The 26,459-nt window shown below is 48.0% G+C and overlaps 1 protein-coding gene across 9 annotated transcripts in view; it reads left to right on the top strand.

The window, feature by feature from the left end:
• The window catches only part of LOC132395288 (riboflavin transporter 2-like), a 38,107-nt gene extending 19,532 nt beyond the window's left edge, over positions 1–18,575 (top strand). For all 9 annotated transcript variants that reach the window (XM_059971657.1, XM_059971656.1, XM_059971651.1 and 6 more), the window contains 4 exons: positions 6,656–7,703; positions 10,733–10,856; positions 16,057–16,936; positions 17,076–18,575. In XM_059971657.1, coding sequence (XP_059827640.1) covers positions 6,700–7,703; positions 10,733–10,856; positions 16,057–16,269 — 1,341 coding nt within the window. In that variant the 5' untranslated portion in view covers positions 6,656–6,699 and the 3' untranslated portion in view covers positions 16,270–16,936; positions 17,076–18,575. The remainder of the gene's footprint in view (positions 1–6,655; positions 7,704–10,732; positions 10,857–16,056; positions 16,937–17,075) is intronic.
• Positions 18,576–26,459: the final 7,884 nt, after the last annotated feature.

Here is a 26,459-nt window from a genome sequence, read left to right as displayed (position 1 = left end):
AACAATAGAAAGGGTGCAGAGGAGATTTACAAGGACGTTGCCTGGATTGGGGAGCATGGCTTATGAGGATAGGTTGAGTGAACTCGGCCTTTTTTCCTTGGAGTGACGGAGGATGAGAAGTGACCTGATAGAGTTGTATAAGATGATGCGAGGCATTGAAAAGTCAGAGGCTTTTTCCCAGGGCTGGAATGGCTAGTACGAGAGGGCACAGTTTTGAGGTGCTTGGAAGTAGGTACAGAGGAGATGTCAGGGGTAAGTTTTCTTCCCCACTCTGATGTTTGGTCTGAACAACAACTGAACTCTTGACTGTGGCTGCATGCTTTTATGCTTTTGGCTTGCTGCCATGTGATTGGCTGATATTTGCATTAACGAGCAGGAGTACCTAATAAACTGGCCACTGAGTGTATTTACAAGGATGTGACTGGGAGGCTGGAGTCACAAGATCAGGGTGGGAAGAATGGGACTTTGTTCCCTGGAACGTAAGAGGTTGAGGGGTGGACTTACAGAGGTTTATAAAATCATGAGGGCCGTAAACAAGGTGAATGATTACTATCTTATTTCCAGGGTAGGAGAGTCTAAAACAGTGTTGATGGTAGCAATGAGCAGAGGGCATGAGCTGGGTGATGGGGGTCCTTAATGATAGATGCCACCTTTTTGAGGCACCTCTGTTTGAAGATCTCCTCGATGTTGGGGAGGCCAGTGCCCACGATGGAGCTGGCTGAGTTTACAACTTTCTGCAGCTCTTTCTGATCCTGCATATGACCCCTGCATATCAGACAGTGATGCAACCAGCTAGAATGCTCTCCGTGGGACACCAGTAGAAGTTTGGTGGCACTCCGAGTCTCCTCAAACTCTGAATGAAACGTAGCCGCTGGTGTGCCTCCTTTGTAATTGCAGCGACGTGCTGGGCCCTGGATAGATTGTCAGTGATGTTGTGGGCGGGGACCTTAGTGATGAATGCCTCCTTTCTTGAGGCAACACCTTTTGCTGACAAGTCTGTGCTGTATCACGGTCTCTACAGGAAAAATTGGAGTACAATTTGAATATGAGAACAGTAATCTAAAATCGTGGGACAAAATAATCTCTTGAAGATTATTCTGTGTTAGGATTTTGATGTCCTCACTGGTGGTTGTCCATTGTATCCAACGATGATGTAGGAGAGTTTTTAAGGTGGGAAAGCCGTTGTGCAGGAGCAAATCTGTTTTCTCGATCATGGATGACCAGGTCCAGTGGTACGAGTGGTCATCACAACTGGGGTCTTCCCTGGGTGCAGTGGATGACCATGACTTCTTTTGTGCCTTGTCATGCCCTTCATCTCCATGGAGAATTTCAGAGCCACCTTCCTGGCAGCTGAGATCTCACCGTAGATCTGCCAGAGCTGACTTTGCACGCTAGGACAGGCACGTCCCTAAATCACCGCGGTACGAGGCCGCCAGCTACCCTCGCCGGGTTTAGCCATCTGTCGGAGCAGTGCAGTGGGGTGTGGCCGCTGTCGCGTGCAAACAGCTACTTGGGGCCGCAGGTGAAGCTGAGTCTCCAGTGGGGACCAAAGGTGAGCGAGCTGCCCCAGATTGGACACGACAGGCCCCTTCACTAGAGGTGCCACCCACCTCCCTGAACACCCATTACAGTAACATTCACTAAAAGAGATAAGCTACAAAAATATTTGCCTAAAGGGAGGAGAGTGAAAATAGACCTAACCTTTGTCCCAGAGAAAGTAAATTCCATCAGCTTGGCTGTGGTCAGCTGTTTACAGTGGAGCCAGAAGATAAAGCCAGATGCTGTACAAAATCGAGTCTGTGTGTCCATGCGGCTGGTCAGACAGCCTAGTCCCAGACAAAGTCAATTTGTGATCAAGTTTTGTATATGTCAGCAAACACCACCATCCTGGCATCTACAGGAAAATAACAAAGTACAGTAAAATTGATGAAAAACTGTACATAAAGACTGACAAACAACCAATGTGCAAAAGAAGACAAATTATGAAGAAAAAATACTGAGAACATGAGTTGTAAATGCTGGAAAGAGAGTCTGTAGGTTGTGGAATCAGTTCAGCGTTGAGGTGAGTGAAGTTATCCACACTGGTTCAGGAGCCTGATGGTTGAGGGGTAATTACTGTTCCTGAACCTGGTGGTGTGGGGCCTGAGGCTCCTGTACTTCCTTCCTGCTGGTAGTAGCAAGGAGAGAGCATGGCCTGGGTGGTGGGGCTCCTTGACAATGGGTGCTGCTTTCTTGTGGCTGTGCCCCCTGTAGATGTGCTCAGTAGTGGGGAGGGCCTTGCCCGTGATGGCATTCGCCGGGGATGGCATTCTCAGACTCATTCTGTTTGATGGCAACATATACAGTTCCTATGTACTTTGGTAATAAGTGTTAATTTGACTTTGAATGTCAGGGCTGGAGAGAGGAGATTAATAATTTTCTCCCTCTCCTGTTTCTTTGTGGCACCATTTCAAGGGCCAAAGAACTGTCATATAGAACACAAGAAGGCCCTTCGGCCCATCTCATCGACACTGACCAATTTGTCTACTTGAACTAGTCCCATTTGTCTGCGTTTGGCCCATATCTCTCTGAACCTTTCCTATCCATGTTGCTGTCTAAGTGACTTTTAAATTCATGAATATACTTACCTCAAACACTTCCTGTGGCAGCTTGTTTCATATACCCAGCTTCCTCTACATGGAAACTTTCTCCTGAGGTCCGCTTTAAATCTTTCTCCTCTCACCCTAAACCTCTGCCTCAGCTCCTAGTTTTAGACTCCTCAGCCCTGGAAGAAAAATAGCCTTTGACCATCAACCTTTTCTGCATCCTTCAGCGTTTTATAAATCTCTATAGGGTCACCTCTCGGCCTCCTTCATTCTAGGTAAAATAGTCATAGCCTATCTAGCCTTTTAACTTAAGCCCTCCAATCCGGATAACAATCCTGATAAGAACAGAATTAGGCCATTCAGCCCCTGGAGTCTACTCCACCATTCATTAATGGTTGATTAATTTCTCAGCCCCATTCTCCTAGATTTCTCTGTATCTGTTAACTCCCTACCAGCCAAGAACCTTTCAGTTTCTGCCTTAAATGCACCCAAATATTTGGCCTCCACAGCTATCTGTGGCAATGAGTTCCCCAGATTTACCAACCTCTCGCTGAAGAAATTCCTCCTCATCTCTGTTCTAAAGGGACATCCCTCTATTCTGAGGCTGTGACCTCTGACCCAAGGCTCTTCCACTATAGGAAACATCCTCTCCATGTCCACTCTAAATAGCCCTTTCAATATTCTACAAGTTTCAATGAAATCCCCCTCATTCTTCTAAATTCCAGGGAGTACAGGCCCAGAGCCATCAAATGCTCCTCGTACATTAACCCTTTCATTCCTGGAATCATTTTCGTGAACATCCTAGAACATAAAACACAGTTGTCCCAACCATGTAACCTACTCTAGAAACTGCCTGGAATTCCCTAGCGCATAGCCTCTGGACCCTCTCCAAAGTCAATTTATCTTTCTTTGGATATGGGGCCCAAAACTGCTCACAATACTCCAAGTGTGATCTGACCAAAGCTTCTCCACATCTGCCATGTCCACACCATCCAATATCCCCCAGGTTTCAATGAGATCCCCTGCCCCCATCCTCCGAGGAATGCGTGTGTGTGTGAGTGTGAGAGAGAGAGAGTATGTGTAGTGTCTGTTGTGTGTGTGTGTGTTGTATGTGTGTGAGAGAGTGTGTGTAGTGTCTGTTATGTGTGTGTGTGCTGTATGTGTGTGAGAGAGTATGTGTAGGGTTTGTTGTGTGTGTGAGAGAGAGTGTGTGTGTGAGTGTGTGTAGTGTTGTATGTGTGAGAGAGTGTGTAATGTTGTGTGTGTGTCTGTGTGTGTGTGAGTGTGTCTGTGTTGTATGTGTGTGAGAGAGTGTGTGTAGTGTCTGTTGTGTGTGTGTTATGTGTGAGAGAGTGTGTGTGTGTTGTACGTGTGAGAGAGTGTGTAGTGTTGTGTGTGTGTCTGTGTATGTGTGTGTTGTATGTGTGTGAGAGAGTGTGTAGTGTTTGTTGTGTGTGTCTGTGTGTGTGAGAGTGTGTAGTGTTGTGTGTGTGAGAGAGTGTGTAGTGTTTGTTGTGTGTCTGTGTGTGAGAGTGTGTGTAGTGTCTGTTGTGTGTGTGTGTGTTGTATGTGTGTGAGAGAGTGTGTGTAGTGTCTGTTGTGTGTGTGTGTGTGCTGTATGTGTGTGAGAGAGTATGTGTAGTGTTTGTTGTGTGTGTGAGAGAGAGTGAGTGTGTGTAGTGTTTGTTGTATGTGTGTTGTATGTGTGAGAGAGTGTGTAGTGTTGTGTGTGTGTCTGTGTGTGTGAGTGTGTCTGTGTTGTATGTGTGTGAGAGAGTGTGTGTAGTGTCTGTTGTGTGTGTGTGTTATGTGTGAGAGAGTGTGTGTGTGTTGTATGTGTGAGAGAGTGTGTAGTGTGTGTCTGTGTGTGTGTGTGAGTTTGTCTGTTGTATGTGTGTGAGAGAGTGTGTAGTGTTTGTTGTGTGTGTGTCTGTGTGTGTGAGAGAGTGTGTAGTGTTTGTTGTGTGTGTGTCTGTGTGTGTGTGAGAGAGTGTGTAGTGTTTGTTGTGTGTGTGTGTGTGTGAGGGAGTGTGTAGTGTTTGTTGTTTGTGTGTATGTGTTGTATGTGAGAGAGAGTGTGTGTGTGAGTGTGTTTGTGAGAGTGTGTGTGTGTGTTTGTGAGAGTGTGTGTGTGTGTGTGAGAGAGAGTGTGTGTGTGTGTGTGAGAGAGTGTGTGTGTGTGAGAGAGTGTGTGTGTGTGCGCGAGAGTGTGTGTGTGTGTGTGTGTGTGTGAGAGAGAGAGTGTGTGTGAGAGAGAGTGTGTGTGTGCGCGAGAGTGTGTGTGTGCGCGAGAGAGTGTGTGCGCGAGAGAGTGTGTGTGAGAGAGAGTGTGTGTGTGTGTGTGAGAGAGTGTGTGTGTGTGTGTGTGAGAGAGAGTGTGTGTGTGCGCGAGAGTGTGTGTGTGTGTGAGAGAGAGAGTGTGTGTGAGAGAGAGTGTGTGTGTGTGAGAGAGTGTGTGTGTGTGTGTGAGAGAGAGTGTGTGTGTGCGCGAGAGTGTGTGTGTGTGTGCGCGAGAGAGTGTGTGTGTGTGTGCGCGAGAGAGTGTGTGTGTGTGTGCGCGCGAGAGAGTGTGTGTGTGTGTGCGCGAGAGTGTGTGTGTGTGTGCGAGAGAGTGTGTGTGTGTGTGAGAGAGTGTGTGTGTGTGTGTGAGAGAGTGTGTGTGTGTGTGTGAGAGAGAGTGTGTGTGTGCGCGAGAGTGTGTGTGTGTGTGCGCGAGAGAGTGTGTGTGTGTGTGCGCGAGAGAGTGTGTGTGTGTGTGCGCGAGAGAGTGTGTGTGTGTGTGCGAGAGAGTGTGTGTGTGTGTGTGTGTGCGAGAGAGTGTGAGTGTGTGTGTGTGTGTGCGAGAGAGTGAGTGAGTGTGTGTGTGTGTGCAGGTGGCTGGCTTGTTTTGCTGTTGTCTTGTTTGGTTCTGCTGTTGCTGTCATTGCTTGTGTTGTTCTGCTGAACATGGTGGACGTGTTATCACCAGACTGGCGACTCTCGCAGGCTGCCCCCATGCTTTGGTTGTTAACAGAGACAACCAAACACTGTATGTTTCATGTGATAAATAAACCTGAATCTGTATCATCCTTCTGAACTGCACTGGGTAAAGACTCAGAGCATCAGTGCGAAAGACCAGGAGACACAGGAGCAGAAACGGGTCATCTGGCCCATTTGATCAAGACTGATTTTATTTTTAATCCCATTCTCCAGATAACTTCCCAGAGCTGTTGGCTGTAGAATTGTCCTGGGAATGAAAGGGTTAATGTATGAGGAGTGTTTGATGGCTCTGGGCCTGTTCTCACTGGAGTTTAGAAGAAAGAGGAGGATCTTGTGCTCAGTTCTGGTCGCCTCACTACAGAAAGGATGCGGAAACTATAGAAAGTGTGCAGAGGAGATTTACAAGGATGTTGACTGGATTGGGGAGCATGTTTTATGAGAATAGGTTGAGTGAACTCGGATGAGAGGTGACCTGATAGAGGTGTACAAGATGGTGAGAGGCATTGATTGTGTTGATAGTCAGAAACTTTTCCCCAGGGCTGAAATGGCTGCCGCAAGAGGACACAGGTTTAAGGTGCTGGGGAGTAGGTACAGAACAGATGTCAGGGATAAGTTTTTTACTCAGAGTGGCGAGTGCGTGGAATGGGCTGCCGGCAACGGTGGTGGAGGCGGATACGATAGGGTCTTTTAAGAGACTCCTGGACAAGTTAATGGAGCTTAGAAAAATAGAGGGCTATAGGTAAGCCTGGTAATTTCTAAGGTAAGGACATGTTCAGCATAACTTTGTGGGCCGAAGGGCCTGTATTGTGCTGTAGGTTTTCTATGTTTCTAAACCTACCAAATATTGAAATGCTGTGGAGGCCAAGTCGGGTATATTTAATGAGGAGGTTGATAGGTTCTTGATTAGTCAGGGCATCAAAGGTAACGGGGGAAGGCAGAAGAATGGGATTGAGAGGGATAATAAATCAGCCATGATGGAATGGAGGAGCAGACTAGATGGGCTGAATGGCCTAATTCTGCTCCTTTACCTTGTGAACTTTTCTGTAAACCTCTCCATTGGTTCCATAAATCCTCCTTTTCTGTTCTTGTAGGAAAACATCGGTGTGGGATTCCCAGCAGGAGAGGCGAGGCAGCCATGGCTCTGACCACTCACGCACTGTCTGCTGCCTTTGGCACAGGCTCCTGGATCGCCATCAATGGGCTGTGGGTGGAGTTGCCCCTCATTGTCCCTGAGATCCCGGAGGGCTGGTACCTCCCCTCCTACCTCACGGTCATCATCCAAGCCGCCAACATCGGGCCTCTGCTCGCCACGCTAGTGCACAGGTTTGTGCCGAGCCGCAAGGTGGAGGCGGCCGTCATCTACGGCGTCGTGAGCATCGGGATCCTGGCCTCCTTCCTGCTGCCCTTCTTCTGGAGGCAGACTGTCGTGATCGCCGGCGCGCCCCGGAGCCTGCCGCTGCTCGCCTTGGCCTTCTTCCTCGCCCTGGTGGACTGCACCTCCTCCGTCACCTTCTTGCCCTTCATGGCCCACTTCCGACCCCACTTCCTGACCACCTACTTCATTGGGGAGGGCCTGAGCGGCCTTCTACCAGGCCTGGTCGCCCTGGTGCAGGGGGCAGGGGTGGTCCACTGTGTGGCAGCCAACACCTCTGCCAATGACACGGGGGGTCCACTGGTGGCTCTGTCCCAGCCGGCCCACTTCTCCCCTGAGGCCTTCTTCATTTTCCTGGGTGGCATCGCTGCCTCCTGCCTGCTGGCCTTCTTCCTGCTCAACCACCTCCCTCAGGCCCGGCGCCAGCGAGTGGCAGAGGGCGATGCCGGGGACCGGGGCCGAGGCAGGGAGATAGAGATGAGTGGGAGCAGCGGTGAGGAGCTGCTGGAGCAAAAGCCCATGATCGATGGGCCAGGCGTGGGGCAAGGTCAGGGGGACAGGACCAAGGAGAGGCCCCGTCGTCGCCCCTGGCTGCTGCCCATCTTCCTGGTACTGGCTTGGGTGAACGCACTGACCAATGCTGTGTTGCCTTCTGTCCAGACCTACTCCTGCCTGCCCTACGGCAGCTTGGCCTACCACCTCTCGGCCGCACTGGGGGCCGTCGCCAACCCGCTGGCCTGCTTCATGGCAATGTTCCTCCCCAACCGGTGAGTGGCCCCTATGGCGTTCCTAGGCAGACCATAGAGAGGGGATGGAGGAGACGGTGGGAGGGGCGGTGATGGAGGAGGGTGTGAGAGGAATGGGGAGGGAGGAGGGTGTGTGAAGCATAGGGAGGAGGAGGAGGAAGAGGGAGGCCCGGATGGGGAGGAATAGGGTGTGTGAGGGGTGGCAGGAGGATGTAGAGAGTGGGGGCCATGTAGAGGAGGCTGTGGTTTCTCACATTCTCACCTCCCAGTTTCTCCTATCATCACACTCACCTTCCCCTTCATCTGGTCTCACCTTCCAGCTTGTACTCTTTCCTCTCCCCACCTTCTTATAATGGCTTTTTACCCCTTCCATTCAAGTCCTGATGAAGGGTCTTGGCCCAAAGTGTCGACTGTTTATTCACCTCCATAGACGCTGCCTGTACCATAGTGTCGATCTGGATTTCCAGCAATTGCTTGTGTTCATCAATACGGAACTGCAGCTCGCTGCTGCTGGCTGGTGGCTGAGCCACAGAACTGCAGGAGTCTGCTCCTGTCCCACACTACAGTACAGGCTTTGGCCTACAATGTTGTGCCAAGTCTATTAAGCTAGTAACGAAAATGCCTGACTAAACAAATCCCTTATGGTTGCAAAATTTACATATTCTTCCAATGTCTTTCCTTTCATGGGCCGTTGAGCCTCTTGAATGTGTCTATTGTGTCTGCCTTCACCTGCCCGCACATCCCATTAGATCTTACACCCATCTCCTTAAATGCATGTCCCTCTTAAATTTTTTGACCCTGGGGGAAAAAAAAGATACTGACTGATTGTGTATGTCCGTTTTTAAAGATTAGATGAAGATTGGCTTTATTTGTCACATACAATACATCAAAACATTGAAACTTACAGAGAAATGCATTATTTGCATCAAATTATTTTAAATCAGTGATGATTTTGCTGGGGGCAGTCCACAAGTGTCTCCACACTGCTGGCGTCAATGTGGCATGCCCTTATTAACCCTCTAATTTTATAAACCTCCTTCAGTCTTTACTCAGCCTCTACCACTGCAGAGAAAACAGCCCCAGCTTTTCCAGTTTATGCCCTCTAATCCAGGCAATGTCCTGGTCAACCTCTTCTGCACTCTCTCCAAAGTCTCCACAACCTTCCTGTAGTGTGGCTGCCAGAACTGTATACAATACTCCAGATGTGGCCTACCTAGAGTTTTATAAAGTTGTGACATACAGCAACTCCCTGACTAATAAACTGAAGCATTCCCCATGCTTTATTGATCATCCTGTATTAAACAGAATGAGGCAACCACTCATTCCTGCTTTCCATGTTCCCCTGGGGCATTGAGTTGGGATGAGGGTGCCCATACTGACCATAGGACATTGAAACAGAATTAGGCCATTCAACCCATCAAGTCTGCTCTGCCATTCGATCATAGCTAATTTATTATCTGTATCAAACCCCATTCTCCTCCTTCTCCCTGTAACCTCTGACACTCTGACTAATCAAAAACCTATCAACCTCCACTTTCAATACACTCAATGACTTGGTCTCCACAGCCGTCTGTGGCAATGAATTCCACAGATTCACCACCTTCTGGTTAAAGAAATTCCTCCTCATCTCTGTTGTAAAGGTACATCCCTCTATTCTGAGGCTGTGCCATCTGACCCTAGACTGCCCCACTATAGGAACCATCCTCTCCATGTCTACTCTGTCTAGGCCTTTCAATGTTCGAAAAATTTCAATAAGATCCCTAAGACCATAAGATATAGGAGCAGAAGTAGGCCTTTCAGCCCATCGTGTCTGCTCCACCATTCAATCATGGGCTGATCCAATTCTTCCAGTCATCCCCACTCCCCTCCTTCTCCCCATACCCTTTGATGCCCTGGCTAATCAAGAACCTGTCCATCTCTGCCTTAAATACACCCAATCACTTGGCCTCCACAGCCACTCGTGGCAACAAATTCCACAGATTTACCACCCTCTGACTAAAGTAATTTCTCTGCATCTCAGTTCTAAATGGGTACTGTTCAATCCTGAAGTCGTGCCCCTTTGTCTTAGACTCCCCTACCATGGGAAATAATTTTGCCATATCTAATCTGTTCAGGCCTTTTAACATTTGGAATGCTTCTATGAGATCCTCCATCATTCTCCTGAACTCCAGGGAATACAGCACAAGAGCTGCTAGATATTCCTCATACAGTAACCCTTTCATTCCTGGAATCATTCTCGTGAATCTTTTCTGAACCCTCTCCAATGTCAGTATATCCTTTCTAAATTAAGGAGCCCAAAACGGCACACAACACTCCAAGTGTGGTCTCACAAGTGCCTTATAGAGCCTCAACATCACATCCCTGCTCTTATATTCTACACCTCTAGAAATGAATGCCAACATTGGATTCACCTTCTTTTCCACCGACTCAACCTGGAGGTTAACCTTTAAGGTATCTTGCACAAGGACTCCCAAGTCCCTTTGCATCTCTGCATTTTGAATTCTCTCCCTGTCTCAATAACAGTCTGCCCATTTATTTCTTCTACCAAAGTGTATGACCATACACTTTCCAACATTGTATTTCATTTGCCACTTCATTGCCCGTTCCCCTAAACTACCAAATTCTCTCTGCGGGCCCTTTGTTTCCTGATCACTACCCACTCCTCCACCTATCTTTGTATCACTGGCAAATTTAGCCACAAATCCATTAATCCCATAGTCCAAATCCCTCCCCATTCTTCTAAACTCCGATGAATACAGGCCCAAAGCCATCAAACTTTCTTCATACTTTAACCCTTTTGTTCCCCGATTCATTCTTGTGAACCTCATCTTGACTCTCTCCAATGCCAGCACACCCTTTCTTAGATAAGAGGCCGAAGACAGCTTACAATCCTCCAAGTGTGGTCTGGCCAAAGCCTCAGAAAACCTCAGCAGTGCATCTTAGTGAGCTGGGTCCAGTGGAGCTGCACTCATTGGCACCTCTCTGGGTTGGCTGGTTGGTCTGGGTACTTTGATGTTCCTGTAGTTGACCCTTTGTCTTTTCCTACCCAGCTCTCTAAAGTTGATGGCCCTCCTGACGGTTGGCGGCACAGCAGTGGGATCATACATCATGGGCATGGCCGTCCTGAGTCCTTGCCCATGGCTGGTCCACTCCAGGGCTGGCATTGCCCTCATTGTGAGTAAACATCTTCCTCATCCTGATACCCCCCCCCCCCAGCCCCTCAGTGATCTGTCTACTCTTGCTTCCTGGCCTCACCCTACTCCTGTCTGTGTAGCTGACACCAGTTCTAGCCCACTCTACAGAGAGTGAGCCCCGATTCTGTTGAATCTATTTCCGATGATGTAGAGTAGCCTGGAAAGGCGAGATACCCACTGAAAATCTTCCCACCAGATCCTGCAACACAGAAGCAGGCCCTTTGGTCCATGTAGTCCATGCTGACCAAGATTTCCATTTGCACTTATCCCATTTGTCTGCATTTGGCCAGTAGCTCTCTCAACCTCCCTATCTGTGTGCTTGTCCAAATGTCTTATGTTGTTGTTACTCTACCTGCCTCAGCCAGCTTGCCACAGCTACTGACCACTCTCTTGGTGACAAAGTTGCCCCTCAGATCCTCTTTAAATCTCTCCCCTCTCATCTAAAACTTATGCCTGAAGCATAGAGGCAGAATTAGGCCATTTCGCCCAATGAGTCTGCTCTGACATTCAATTCTTTCTTTCCCCTCCTCAACCCCATTCCCCATCCTTCTCCCCATAACATTGATGCTGCGTTCAATCAAGAACCTATCAATCTCTGCCTGAAGTACACCCAACAACTTGGATTCCAGCTGTATGTGGTAACAAATTCCACAAATTCACCACACTTTGGCTAAAGAAATTTCCTCGCATCTTTGTTTTGAATGGACGTCCCCCTATCCTGAGGCTGTGTCCTCTCGTCCTAGACTCCCCCACCATGGGAAACATCCTTTCCATATCTACTCTGTCGAGGCCTTTCAACATTCGAAAGGTTTCAATGACATCCCCCTTTATCCTTCTAAATTCCAGCGAGTACAGATCCAGAGCCATCAAACGTGCCTTGTATGATAACGCTTTCATTCCTGGAATCATCCTTGTGAACCTCTTCTGAACCCTCTCCAATGCCAGCACATCTCTTCTTAGATGAGGGGCCCCAAGCTGTTCACAATACTCAAGGTGAGGCCTCACCAGTGCCTTATCATCACAAACCAGTTCTTGTATTCTAGACCTCTAGAAATTTCCTAATCTGTCTAAGTCTTTCTTCAGCCTATCTGTTTGATCAACACTACCTGCCCCTCCATCAGTCTTCGTATCGTCTGAAAACTTGGCAACAAAGCCATAATCTAAATCATTTATATACAGCATAAAAAGAAGTGGTTCCAACACTGACTCCTGCAAAACACCACAAGTCATTGGCAGCCAACCAGAAGAGGCTTTTATTCCCACTCGCTGCCTCCTACTACAGAAAGTAACTTTCCTGTAATACCATGGGTCTTAACTTGGTTAGCAGCCTTATGTGTGGCACCTTGTCAAAGGCCTTCTGAAAGTCCAAATATACAACATCCACTGCATCCCCTTTATCTATCCTACTTGTAATATCCTTGGTTCAACAGGCAAAATTTTCCCTTAAGAAAACCATGCTGACTTTGTCCTATCTTGTCCTGTGTCACTAAGTACTCCATAACCTCATCCTTAACAATTGACTCCAGCATCTTCCCACCACTGAGTTCAGGTTAACTGGTCTATAATTTCCTTTCTGCTGCCTTCCTCCTTTCTTAAAGAGTGGAGTGACATTTGCAGTTTTCCAGTCCTCTGGCACCACTCCAGAGTCCAATGATTTTTAAAAGATCATTACTAAGGCCTCCACACTTTCTACTGCTATCTCTTTCAGAACCTTAGGTTGCAGTTCATCTGGTCCGGGTGACTTATGTACCCTTAGGTCTTTCAGCTTTTTGAGCACCTTCTCCCTTGTAATAGTAACTGCACTCACTTCTCTTCCTTCACAGCCTTCCACATCTGGCACACTGCTAGTGTCTTCCACAGCGAAGACTGATGCAAAATACTCAGTTATTTCATCTGCCATCTCCAGCCTCATTTTCTAGCAGTCTTATACCCACTCTCATCTTTTCCCTCCTAATGATTCTTCTAGTTGCTCTCTGTAGGGTTTTTAAAGTTTCCCAGTCCTCCATCATCCTGCTAATTTTTGCTTTGTTGCTTTGTTGTAAGCCCTCTCTTTGGCTTTTACATTAGCTTTGACCTCCCTTGTCAGCCCTGGTTGTACTATTTTGCCATTTGACTTTTCCTTTGTTTTTGGAATACACAGAAACATAGAAAACCTACAGCACAATACAGGCCCTTCGGCCCACAAAGTTGTGCCGAACATGTCCTTACCTTAGAAATTACTAGACTTATCCAGAGCCCTCTATTTTTCTAAGCTCCATGTACCTATCCAAAAGTCTCTTAAAAGACCCTGCCGTATCTGGCTCCACCACCGTTACGGGCAGCCCATTCCACGCACTCACCACTCTCTGAGTAAAAAACTTACCCCTGACATCTCCTCTGTACCTACTCCCCAGCACCTTAAACCTGTGTCCTCCTGTGGCAGCCATTTCAGCCCCGAGAAAAAGCCCCGTCTATCCAGACGGTCAATGCCTCGTATCTATCCTGCACATTGGTCATTTTTCCCAGAAACTCTTACCATTGCTGCTCTGCTGACATTCCTGCCAGCAGCTCCTTCCAATTTACTTTGGCCAACTCCTCTCTCATGCCACTGTAATTTCCCTTACTGCTATGTCAGACTTTACTTCCTCCATATCAAATTTCATGTTGAGCTCAATCACATTGTGATCAGTGCTATTGTGGGGAGGCCTGTATATAACAGCCATAAGGTTATTTTTACCCTTGCAGTTGCTTAACTCAAACCACAAGGATTCAACATCTTCTGATCTTAGGTCACACCTTTCTAATGATTTGATGCCGTTCTTTACCAAAAGAGCCACGCCGTTCCCTCAAACTACTTTCCCATCCCTCTGATACAACGTGTAACTTTGGACATTCAGCTCCTAAATACAACCATCCTTCAGCCACGATTCAGTGATGGCCACAACATCATACCTGACAATCTAAAAGTGCAAAAAAAATCACCTTATTTCTTAAACTCCATGCATTGAGATATAACACTTTGAGTACAGTATTTGCTACCCTTTTTTATTCTGCGTGCCTAATGCACTGATACTCACCCTGCTGGCTGAAATTTTGTCCTATCATCTGCCTGCCCTTCCTGACAGTCTGACTGCACACTATCTTTGTTCTTTTACCATCCATCCTACCCTGAGTCCTTTCACTCTAGTTCCCACCCCTGCCAAATTAGTTTAAACCCTCCCCAAGCCTACCCACGAAAATATTGGTCCCCCTGGGTTCAGGTGCAACCCGTCACTTTTGTACAGGTCATACCTCCCCCCAGAAGAGATCCCAATGTTCCAAGAACCTGAAGCCCTGCCCCCTGCACCAGATTCTCAGCTACGTATTAATCTGCCGGATCACCCTGTTTCTACTCTCACTGGCACGTGGCACAGGGAGCAACCCAGAAATTTCAATCAAAGGAGGCCCTGCTTCTCAGCTCTCTAAACTCTCTCTTGCAGGACCTCATTGTTTTACCTTCCTATGTCATTTGTAGCAGTCTGTACCGATATATCTGGCTGCTCTCTAAACTCTCTCTTGCAGGACCTCATTGTTTTACCTTCCTATGTCATTTGTAGCAGTCTGTACCGATATATCTGGCTGCTCTCTAAACTCTCTCTTGCAGGACCTCATTGTTTTACCTTCCTATGTCATTTGTAGCAGTCTGTACCGATATATCTGGCTGCTCTCTAAACTCTCTCTTGCAGGACCTCATTGTTTTACCTTCCTATGTCATTTGTAGCAGTCTGTACCGATATATCTGGCTGCTCTCTAAACTCTCTCTTGCAGGACCTCATTGTTTTACCTTCCTATGTCATTTGTAGCAGTCTGTACCGATATATCTGGCTGCTCTCTAAACTCTCTCTTGCAGGACCTCATTGTTTTACCTTCCTATGTCATTTGTAGCAGTCTGTACCGATATATCTGGCTGCTCTCTAAACTCTCTCTTGCAGGACCTCATTGTTTTACCTTCCTATGTCATTTGTAGCAGTCTGTACCGATATATCTGGCTGCTCCCTAAAATGCTGCGGACGCATCTGAGACGTCCCTGACCCTGACACCTGGGAGGAAACATACCATCCTGCTGTCCCGTTCACGTCCACAGAATCTCCTGTCTCTTCTCCCTTCTGCACCACGGACCCGTACTCAGCGCCAGTAACCTGGTCTCCATGGCATTCTAGCCTGAAATGTCAACTGTTTATCCCCCCCCATAAATGCTGCCTGAACTGTCGAATTCCTCCAGCATTTTGTGTGTTACTCTGGATTTCCAGCCTCTGCAGAATGTCTTATCTGTATGATTTGCTGCCCACGAGTTCTTGATTCCCCAATCCTGAGAAAAAGTCTGTGGGCATTCAACTTTTCTATGCTCTTCCTACTGCCCATTACACTGCTGGCAATGAAGGTCCTCCATCTCTGCTGGTGTTCATCGCATCTGATCCCCTGAACCCGGTGGATGGGTGGACCACTCTTAGCCCGGCCTCTACCCTTTGACCCGTTTGGCATGGATGACCCTACCAAGAGGCAAAGCAGAAAGGCCTGACTCCAGCCAGCATCGCTCTCCGGGTCATCGAGGCACAGAAGCTTCCAAACCACAGCAAGGTTGTGGCTCCCTTGGAGGCATCTATACTCCTTGTGATGTTATACACCCCTGTTAGGTCACCGGTCAGTCTCCCACGCTCTGAGGAACAAAATCTCAACCTGCCCAACCTTTCTCAATAACTCAAGCCCTTGAGTCCTGGCAAGGTCTGTGCCAACATGGCATGCCCAGGGCTGAAGAAGCTGTGCATCTTTGGGATGTGGGAGGAGACTGGGGCAGCCGGAAGAAACCCACACGGCCACGGATTATACAAACTCCTAACAGGCCGCGGCAGGAATTGAACCCTGTTCACTGGCGTTGAAATAGTCCTATGCTAACCACTACAGTCCCGTGTCCAGTCCCAGTTCCCGTGACAGAGGAAATTCAGTGCATCTGGTCTAATCATCACTCTCTCTCTCTCCCCCTTTTCCTTGTCATCTCACTCCCTCTCCCTCCCTGTACCCCTCTCCCTTGCTGTCTTTCTCCCCCCTCCGCATCCCCTCTCCCACCCCCTCTCTCCACTCCCCTTCCCCCTCTCCCCTACCCCTCTCCTTCCCCACCTCCTCCCCCTCACTCTCTCCTTCTCCTCCTGTTCTCTCCCCGCCAGGTGCTATCCTGGGTGGTGTTCGTGGGGACCCTGTCCTACGTGAAGGTGATAATCGGGCTGATCTTGCGGGACGAGGGCCACACTGCCCTGGTGTGGTGCGGTGTCGTGGTGCAGATCGGCTCCGCGCTCGGCGCTCTCACCATGTTCCCGCTGGTCAGCGTCTACAGCCTCTTTCGTGCCGGAGACCCCTGTAACACGCAGTGCCCGGCCTGAGCCGAGAGGCAGCGGACAAGGGCGGGGGGGGGGGTGGTCACAGGGAGCAACGACACAGTAACGGCGGACCCCCTCAGCGAGCTGACCCTGGTGGTCACTCCTCTCCCCAGTTCCACCCAGTTACAGGGGAAATGGGCAGGAGATTCAGTGGGGTTACCCTGAGGGGAGGGCAGGCAGATGGATGTAGCGAGTAGCTGGCAGTGCGGGAGACAGCCCAGTCCGGAGAGAAGATGCCATCTCATTCGTTCTATCCTCCTCCTACCTCTGCCCAACCCAGCGCCAGTGGTCAGTGTAGCCGAGGAGCACAGTCAGTTTCCGTCCCCGTGATGGGCATTGGAAAGCTGACGATATCTGGCCGGGAGGAGTCTGTGTGGATAGCAGTCTGTCTGTCTGTATGCATGTGTGTGTGGGGGGGGAGTCTGTGTGGATAGCAGTCTGTCTGTCTGTATGCATGTGTGTGTGGGGGGGGTGTCTTTGTGTCTGTCTGTCTGTATGCATGTGTGTGTGTGTGGGGGGTGTCTTTGTGTCTGTCTGTCTGTCTGTATGCATGTGTGTGGGGGGGGTGTCTTTGTGTCTGTCTGTCTGTATGCATGTGTGTGTGTGGGGGGAGTCTGTGTGTATAGCAGTCTGTCTGTCTGTATGCATGTGTGTGTGGGGGGGTGTCTGTGTGTCTGTCTGTCTGTCTGTATGCATGTGTGTGTGGGGGGGGGTGTCTTTGTGTCTGTCTGTATGCATGTGTGTGTGGGGGGGTGTCTTTGTGTCTGTCTGTATGCATGTGTGTGTGGGGGGGGAGTCTGTGTGGATAGCAGTCTGTCTGTCTGTATGCATGTGTGTGTGGGGGGGGTGTCTTTGTGTCTGTCTGTCTGTATGCATGTGTGTGTGTGGGGGGTGTCTTTGTGTCTGTCTGTCTGTCTGTATGCTTGTATGTGTGTGGGGGGTGTCTTTGTGTCTGTCTGTCTGTATGCATGTGTGTGTGGGGGGGTGTCTTTGTGTCTGTCTGTCTGTATGCATGTGTGTGTGTGGGGGGTGTCTTTGTGTCTGTCTGTCTTTATGCATGTATGTGTGTGGGGGGGTGTCTTTGTGTCTGCCTGTATGCATGTGTGTGGGGGGTGTCTTTGTGTCTGTCTGTATGCATGTATGTGTGTGGGGGGTGTCTTTGTGTCTGTCTGTCTGTATGCATGTATGTGTGTGGGGGGTGTCTTTGTGTCTGTCTGTCTGTATGCATGTATGTGTGTGGGGGGTGTCTTTGTGTCTGTCTGTCTGTATGCATGTATGTGTGTGGGGGGTGTCTTTGTGTCTGTCTGTCTGTATGCATGTGCATTGGTCAGGGTGTATTTGGGGGAATGAAATGGTGGGGTGTGTGTAGGTGCGTGTGTGTGTGTGTGTGTGGGTTGTGTGTGTGTGTGTGTGTGTGTGTGTGGGTGTGTGTGTGTGGGTTGTGTGTGTAGGTGTGTGAGTGGGTGTGGGGGTGTGTGTGTAGGTTTGTGTGTGTGTGTGTGTGTGGGTGGGTGTGGGGGTGTGTGTGTATGTGTGGGTGTGTGTGTGTGTGTGTGTGTGGGTTGTGTGTGTGTGCGTGGGTGTGTGTGTTTATGTGTGTGTTTATGTGTGTGTGTGGGGTGTGTGTGTGGGTTGTGTGTGTGGGTGTGTGTGTGTGGGTGGGTGAAGTGACGGGCCAGTCTGCACCTTGTTCATGTTCTGTCTCCCCTGATTCCCCATCAGAGGTGCCACCAATACTTCAGAACAAAATGTCTCAGTTCTGCCACTGGCCCTAGGTGATGGGTGGGCTTATCGAAGGCCAGGCCATTCAGCCCATTGAGTCAGTTCTGGGTCCCTGCCTTTGGCGCTCCTTGGACTGGTTTATGTACATGGTGGTCGCCCGTCGCATTGGAGTATGTGGGGGGGAATGCAATTTGGTTGGAGTACACCTTCTGGGACAACTGTGCCCAAAGATGCTAAACGTGGAGTCCACTCCACCAAGACCAAAGATTCTTTATATAAACACAGATTACTGGCTGATCTGTACCTTTGTGGCACCGCTCCAACCAGCTGCTCCGGTTAGTACTCCCACTGCTGGAGAGTAGCAGCATCTGCTGGAATCGGGCTGGTCCCTCTCCGGTATTCACTCAACAATCGGCAGTCAGGCCACTCAGAGACTTGGGCTAGATTATTATTTTTCTGTGCTGTGTGCTGTTGGTAGTGTGTCTTACACCTTGGCCCTGGAAGAACGCTGTTTCGTTTGGCTGTATTCGTGTATAGTTAAGTGATAATTAAACTTGAAATAAAATTTCTCATCTTGCTGACTGGAATTGAAGACTGAGAAAAAGTATTGGTTGACGGTAATTTGTGTACGTGTCTTGTGTGTGGAGTGGCTGTTGTGTTCAACTCACACTTCTGAAGATACCTCTGCCTAGGTTGAGTACAGGAGATGGGATGTTGTGTTGAAGTTGTATAAAATGTCAATGAGGCCTAATTTGGAGTATTGGGTGTAGTTCTGATCACCTCCCTACAGGGAGAGATAGCAAAAAGATTGAAGGAGTATAGAAAAAAAATTCAAGGGTGCAGCTGTGGCTTCAGGACATGGCATAGGTATGTTCCACTGAGGCAGGGAAAGGATGGTAGAATTAACAATCTTCTCCAACAACTTCCCCACCACTAAAGTCAGAGTTATAGGGAAAGATTGAAAAGGAAAGGATTTTATTCCCTGGAGTGCAAGAGAATGAGGGGAGATTTGATAGGGGTATACAAAATTATGAGGGGTATAGTTAGGGTAAGTGCAAGCAGGCTTTTTCCACTCAGTTTGCCTGGGAGTAAGACTCTGTCTAGGTGCAGGTGGATTGGACAAGGAAGAGTAATAGTTTGGCACAGAATAGATGGGCCAAAGGGCCTGCTTTTGTGTTGTACATAGAACATAGAAATCTACAGCTCTTTACAGGCCCTTCAGCCTACAATGTTGTGCCAACCATCTAACCTACAGTACTCTAGAAACTGCCTTGAATTCCCCTGGCACATTGCCCTCTATTTTTCCAAGCTCCATGTGCCTGAGGCTCTTTAAAGACCCTATGTCCCTGAACACTTGCCACATTTTTGCCGTACATTTCCCTGAGAACATCTGCTCCCAATTTATGCTCCCACATTCCTGCCTGACAGCATCATATTTCTCCCATCCCAATTAAATGTTTTCCCAAATTGTGTCTTCCTATCTTTCTCCAGTGTTAGGTGATGGAGTTGCAGGAGGTAGAGTTGTGATCACTACCTCCAAAACGCTCTCCCACTGACCAGGGTCATTTTCCAATACGGATCAAGTACAGCCTCTCCTCTAGTTGGCTTTACATAATGTGTCAGGAAACTTTCCTACACACCTAACAGACCCCACCCCATTTAAACCCCTTGTGCTAAAGAGATGCCAATCAGCATAAGGAAAGTTAAAATCTCCCATCACAACAACCCTATCATGATTGCACCATTCCAGAATCTGCCTCCTAATCTGCTCCTCGATGTTCCTGTTACTACTGGAGGGTGTCTATAAAAAGCACCCGGTAGCGTTATTGCCCCTTTCCTGTTTCTGACTTCCACCCACACTGACTCAGTAGACAATCCCACCATGACTTCCTCCTTTACTGCAGCCGTGATACTATCCCTAATTAGCAATGCCATTCCCCCACCTCTTCTGCTCCCTCTCTGTTCTTTCTGAAGCATCTAAAGCCTGGTACATTCAGCAGCCATTCCTGCCCTTGAGATATCCAAGTCTCTGTAATTACCGCAACGTCATAGTTCCACGTATTGATACACGCTCTAAGCTCATCTGCCTTGTTTATGATACTTCTTGCATTAAAATAGACACATCTCAAACCATCAGACTGAACGCATCTTTGTGCTAACATCTGCCGATCCTTCCTCACAAACTCTCTGCAAGCTGACTCTACTTGAGCTCCAACCTCCCCATCCTCTGCCTCTTCACTTCGGTTCCCACTCCCCTGCAATTCTAGTTTAAACCCTCCCCAGTAACCTTAGCAAACCTCCCCGCCAGGATATTGGTCCCCCTCAGATTCAAGTGCAACCCCTGCCCCTTGCTCCAATCCCACAGCCACCCATTTATCCTTCAGCTCTCCCTATTCCTGTACTCACCGTCGTGTGACACAGGCAGTAATCCCGAGATTACTACCTTTGAGGTCCTGCTTCTCAACTTCCTTCCTAACTCCTTGTATTCTGTTTTCAGGACTTCCTACCTTTTTCTACCTATGTTGTTGGTATCAGTATGTACCACGACCTCTGGCTGTTCTCCCTCCCGTTTCAGGATATTGTGGACGTGATCAGAAACATCATGAACCCTGGCATATAGGAGGCAAACTAGCATCTTTGTTTCTTTTTCGCATCCACAGAATCGCCTATCTATTCCTTTAACTATAGAGTCCCCTATCACTGCTGCCATCATCTTCCTTTCCCTGCCCTTCTGAGCCACAGGGCCAGACTCTGTGCCAGAGGCATAGCCACTGTTGCTTCCACCAGGTAGGTCATCCCCCCCAACAGCACTCAAAATGGAGTACTTATTGTTAAGGGGGACAGCCACACCGGTGCTCTCCACTACCTGACGCCCTCCCTTCCTTCTCCTGACAGTCACCCACTTACCTGTCTCTTGAATCCATGGGGTGACTACCTGCCTGTAGCTCCTCTCTAACACCTCCTCACTCTCCCTAACAAGTGGAAGGTCATTGAGTTGCTGTTCCAGTTCCCTAACTTGGTCTCTAAGGAGCTGCAGCTCGATGCACCTGGTGCAGATGTGGCCATCAGGGAGGCTGGGAGTCTCCTGGATATCCCACATCTGACACACAGTACAGAACACCGGCCTCGCAGTCATACCCCCTGTTCTAATGCACTGAGCCCCGCAAAACGCTCCTTTTTTAAACTCCTTTCCCTGTCCTGTGCGAAACTCTCTCTCTCTTCGAATTGATTGGTCCACCACTAATGCGGGATCGCTGTAATGCTGTATGATTCTATAAATAGAGGTCATAGGTTAAGGGGGAGCTGAAATATTTAAGGGATACCTGAGGGCAAATTTCGTCACTCTGAGGGTGGTGAGAGTGTGGAGTGAGCTGCCAGCAGAGGTGATGGATGTGGGTCCAATTGCAATAGTTAAGAGAAGTTTGGATAAGTACATGGATGGGAGGGCTATGGTCCAGGTGTGGGTCAATGGCGCTAGACAAAAGATCAGATTGGCATTGACTAGATGGGCCGAAAACTCTTTTTCTGTGCTGTGATGTTCATTGGCACCCAGGGATCGCTGTGTGCCTGGGTCAGGCCGTGCTCTCATGGTTACCAGTGGAACAGGCCCAGTTCACTATTAGACTATAAGACCAGAAGACATAGGAGCAGAATTAGGCCATCTGGCCCATCGAGTCTGCTCTGCCATTCAATCATGGCTGATCCTTTTTTTCTATCTCCTCCTCATGTCCAATCAAGAAGCTATGGGAGGCCTTAAATACATCCAAAGACCTGGCCTCCACAGTTGCATGTGGCAACAAATTCTACAAATTCACCACCCTTTGGCTAAAGAAAATTCTCTGCATCTCTGTTTTGAAAGCCTGCCCCTCTATCCTGAGGCTCTGCCTTCTTGTCCTAGACTCTCCCACCATGGGAAACAGCCTTTCTATATCTACTCTGTCTAGGTATTTCAACATTCGAAAGGTTTCAATGAGATCCCCCCTCATCTTGCTGAATTTCGGTGAGTACAGACCCAGGGCCATCGTATGATAACCCTTTCATTCCTGGAATAATCCTTGTGAACCTCCTCTGGACCCTCTCCAATGGCAGTACATCTTTTCTAAGATGAGGGGACCAAAACTATTCACAATACTCAAGGTGAGACCTCACCAGTGCCTTATAAAGCCTCAGCATCACATCCTTGCACATGTATTCTAGTCCTCTTGAAATGAATGCTAACATGGCATTTGCCTTCCTCACCACTGACTCAAGCTGCAAGTTAACCTTCAGTGAGTTCTGCACAAGGACTCCCAAGTCCCTTTGCATCTCAGATTAATGCTGAGAAGTCTGAGGTTCTACATTTTGGCAGGAATAATCCAAATAGAACATACAGGGTAAATGGTAGGGCATTGAGGAATGCAGTGGAACAGAGAGATCTAGGAATAACAGTGCATAGTTCCCTGAAGGTGGAGTCTCATGTAGATAGGGTGGTGAAGAAGGCTTTTGGAACGCTGGCCTTTATAAATCAAAGCATTGAGTACATAAGTTGGGATGTAATGTTAAAATTGTGCAAGGCATTGGTAAGGCCAAATTTGGAATATTGTGTACAGTTCTGGTCTCTGAATTATAGGAAAGATATCAATAAATTAGAGAGAGTGCCGAGACGATTTACTAGGATGTTACCTGGGTTTCAGCACTTAAGTTACAGAGAAAGGTTGAATAAGTTCGGTCTCTATTCATTGGAGTGTAGAAGGTTGAGGGGGGATTTGATCGAGGTGTTTAAAATTTTGAGAGGGATAGATAGAGTTGACGTGAATAGGCTGTTTCCATTGAGAGTAGGGGAGATTCAAATGAGAGGACATGATTTGAGAGTTAGGGGGCAGAAGTTTAAGGGAAACATGCGGGGGTATTTCTTTACTCAGAGAGTGATAGCTGTGTGGAATGAGCTTCCTGTAGAAGTAGTAGAGGCCAGTTCAGTTGTGTCATTTAAGGTAAAATTGGATAGGTATATGGACAGGAAAGGAGTGGAGGGTTATGGGCTGAGTGCGGGTAGGTGGGACTAGGTGAGATTAAGAGTTCGGCACAGACTAGGAGGGCCGAGATGGCCTGTTTCCGTGCTGTGATTGTTATATGTTATATGTTTATAGATTCACATTGTTGCCCCAGGGTCTGTCTTACGTGTCTATACACACACACACACACACATGTGTGTGTCACTCTGCCACGAAGAGCACAGGTCAAGCACGTCCCGCATCCAAGTGATGTCATGGGCCACGCACCCACCCGATTGCGTTGTGGGCTACACAGTCATTCACTTGACTGAGTCATGGGGCATATGAGACTGAAGGGCTCAGGGTCACACTTGGCAACACAGGTAGGGTAGGGCAACAAAGAGCACATTTGGCACGCTGACCTTCAATAGCCAGAACACTGAGTTTAACATTCAGCACATCATTCGTGAGGCCTCAATTAGAGCATTAGACCATAAGACATAAGAGCAAAATTAGGCCATTCAGCCCATCATATTCTGGTTGCCTAGCTACAGGAAAGTTGTCATTAAGCTAGAAAGAGTGCAGAAAACATTTCTTTAACCAGAAGGTCGTGAATCTGTGGAACTCATTGCCATCTCTCATGGTGACCATCATTGGGTGTACATAAAGCGGAGATTGATAAGTTTTTGATTGGTAAAGGCTTTAAAGGTTATGGGCAGAAGGCAGGAGAATGAGGTTGAGTGGGGAAGTAAATCAGACATAATGGAGCAGACTCAATGGGCCCAATGGCCTAATCTGCTCCTATGTTTTATGGTCTTAAAATATTCACTAGGATGCTACTGAAACTGGATGGCTTGAATTCTGAGGGGAGACTGGACATGTTGTGACTATTTGTGAGTTTCAGAAGCTGAGGGGTGATCTGATTCACTCACTCTGAGTAACCGAGCACTACAGCTGAGAAACAGGCCCTTTGGCCCATCTAGTCCGTGCTGAATTGTTATTCTTCCTAGTCCCATCGACCCGCACCTCGAACATTGCTCTCCATATCCCTCCCATCCATATACTTATCCAAATTTCTCTTAAAGGCTGAAGTCGAACCTACAGCCACCACATCTGCTGACAGCTTATTCCACACCCACACCACCTTCATAATGCAGATATTGCCCCTCAGGTTCTCAGAGAAACATAGAAAACCTACAGCACAATACAGGCCCTTTGGTCCACAAAGTTGTGCTGAACATGTCCTTACCTTAGAAATTACTAGGCTTACCCATAGCCCTCTATTTTTCTAAGCTCCATGTACCTATCCAAAAGTCTCCTAAAAGACCCTATCGTATCTGCCTCCACCACCATTGCCAGCAGCCCATTCCATGCACTCACCACTCTCTGCGTAAAAATCTTACCCCTGACATCTCCTTTGTACCTACTCCCCAGCACCTTAAACCGGTGTCCTCTTGTGGCAACCATTTGAGCCCTGGGGAAAAGCCTTTCATTATCCACACGATCAATGCCTCTCAGCATCTTACACAGCTCTATCAGGTCATCTCTCATCCTCCTTCGCTTCAAGGAGAAAAGGCCGAGTTCACTCAACTTGTCTTCTTAATGCATGTTCCCCAATCCAGGCAACATCCTTGTAAGTCTCCTCTGCACCCTTTCTATGGCTTCCACATCCTTCCTGTAGTGAGGCGACCAGAACTGAGCACAGTACTCCAAGTGGGGTCTGACCAGGGTCCTATATAGCTGCAACATTACCTCTCAGCTCCTAAATTCAATTCCACTATTGATGAAGGCCAATACACCGTATGCCTTCTTAACCACAGAGTCAACCTGCTCAGCTACTTTGAGCGTCCTATGGACTCAGACCCCAAGATCCCTCTGATCCTCCACACTGCCAAGAGTCTTACCATTAATACTATATTCTGCCATCATATTTGACCTACCAAAATGAACCACTTCACACTTATCTGGGTTGAACTCCAACTGTCACTTCTCAGCCCAGTTCTGCATCCTATCAATATCACGCTGTAACCTCTGACAACTCTCCAGACTATCCACAACACCCCCAACTTTTGTGTCATCATCAAACTTACTAACCTAACCCTTCTACTTCCTCATCCAGCTTATTTATAAATTTTACCAAGAGGAGGGGTCCCAGAACAGATCCCTGCGGAACATCTCTGGTCACTGGTCCATGCAGAATACGAACCATCTACAACCACCCTTTGCCTTCTGTAGGCAAGCCAGTTCTGGATCCACAAAGCAAGGTCTCCCTGGAACCCATGCGTCATTACTTACTGAACGAGCCTTTTCAAATGCCTTCCTGAAATCCATGTACACTACATCCACTGCTCTACCTTCATCAATGTGTTTTGTTACATCCTCAAAGAATTCAATCAGGTTCATAATGCATGACCTGCCCTTGACAAAGCCATGCTGACTATCCCTAATCAGATGATGTCTCTCCAAATGCTCATAAATCCTGCCCCTCAGGATCTTCTCCAACTACTTGCCCACCACTGAAGTCAGACTCACTGGTCTGTAACTTCCAGGGTTATCTCTACTCCCTTTCTTGAACAAGGGAACAACGTTTGCAACCTTCCAATCCTCTGGTACTTCTCCCGTCCATATTAATGATACAAATATCATCACCAGAGGTTCAGTAATCTCCTCCTTCGCTTCCCACAGTAGCCTAGGGTATATCTTGTAGTGTCCCGATGACTTATCTAACTTAATACCTTGTCTCTTTATTCCATTGCAAAACTAATACATGTGACTCATGCTTCATCCTATCAATGTACCATTGTAACCTCTGACAGCTCTCCAGACTATCCACAACACTCCCAACCTTTGTGTCATCAGCAAACTTACTAACCCATTCCTCCACTTCCTCATCCAGGTCATTTATAAAAATCAGGAAGAGTAAGGGTCCCAGAACAGATCCATGAGGCACACCACTGGTCACCGACTTCCATGCAGAATGTGACCCATCTACAACCACTCTTTGCCTTCTGTGGGCAAACCAGTTCTGGATACACAAAGCAATGTCCCCTTGGATCCCATGCCTCCTTACTTTCTCAATAAGCCTTGCACGGGGTATCTTATCAAATGCCTTGCTGAAATCCATATACACTACATCTACTGCTCTTCCCTCATCAATGTGTTTAGTCATATCCTCAGAAAATTCAATCAGGCTCGTAAGGCACGACCTGCCCTTGACAAAGCCATGCTGACTATTCCTAATCATATTATACCTCTCCAAATGTTCATAAATCCTGCCCTTTAGGATCTTCTCCATTAACTTACCAACCACTGAAGTAAGATTCACTGGTCTATAATTTCCTGGGCTACCTCTACTCGCTTTCTTGAATAAGGGAACAATATCCGCAACCCTCCAATCTTCCGGAACCTCTCTGATTCCCATTGATGATGCAAAGATCATCGCCATAGGCTCAGCAATCTCCTTCCTCACCTCCCACAGTAGCCTGGGGTACACCTCATCTG

Source organism: Hypanus sabinus, chromosome 6, assembly GCF_030144855.1.
Source record: "Hypanus sabinus isolate sHypSab1 chromosome 6, sHypSab1.hap1, whole genome shotgun sequence".
Classification (NCBI taxonomy): domain Eukaryota; kingdom Metazoa; phylum Chordata; class Chondrichthyes; order Myliobatiformes; family Dasyatidae; genus Hypanus; species Hypanus sabinus.
This window is presented reverse-complemented; position numbering and strand designations above follow the sequence as displayed.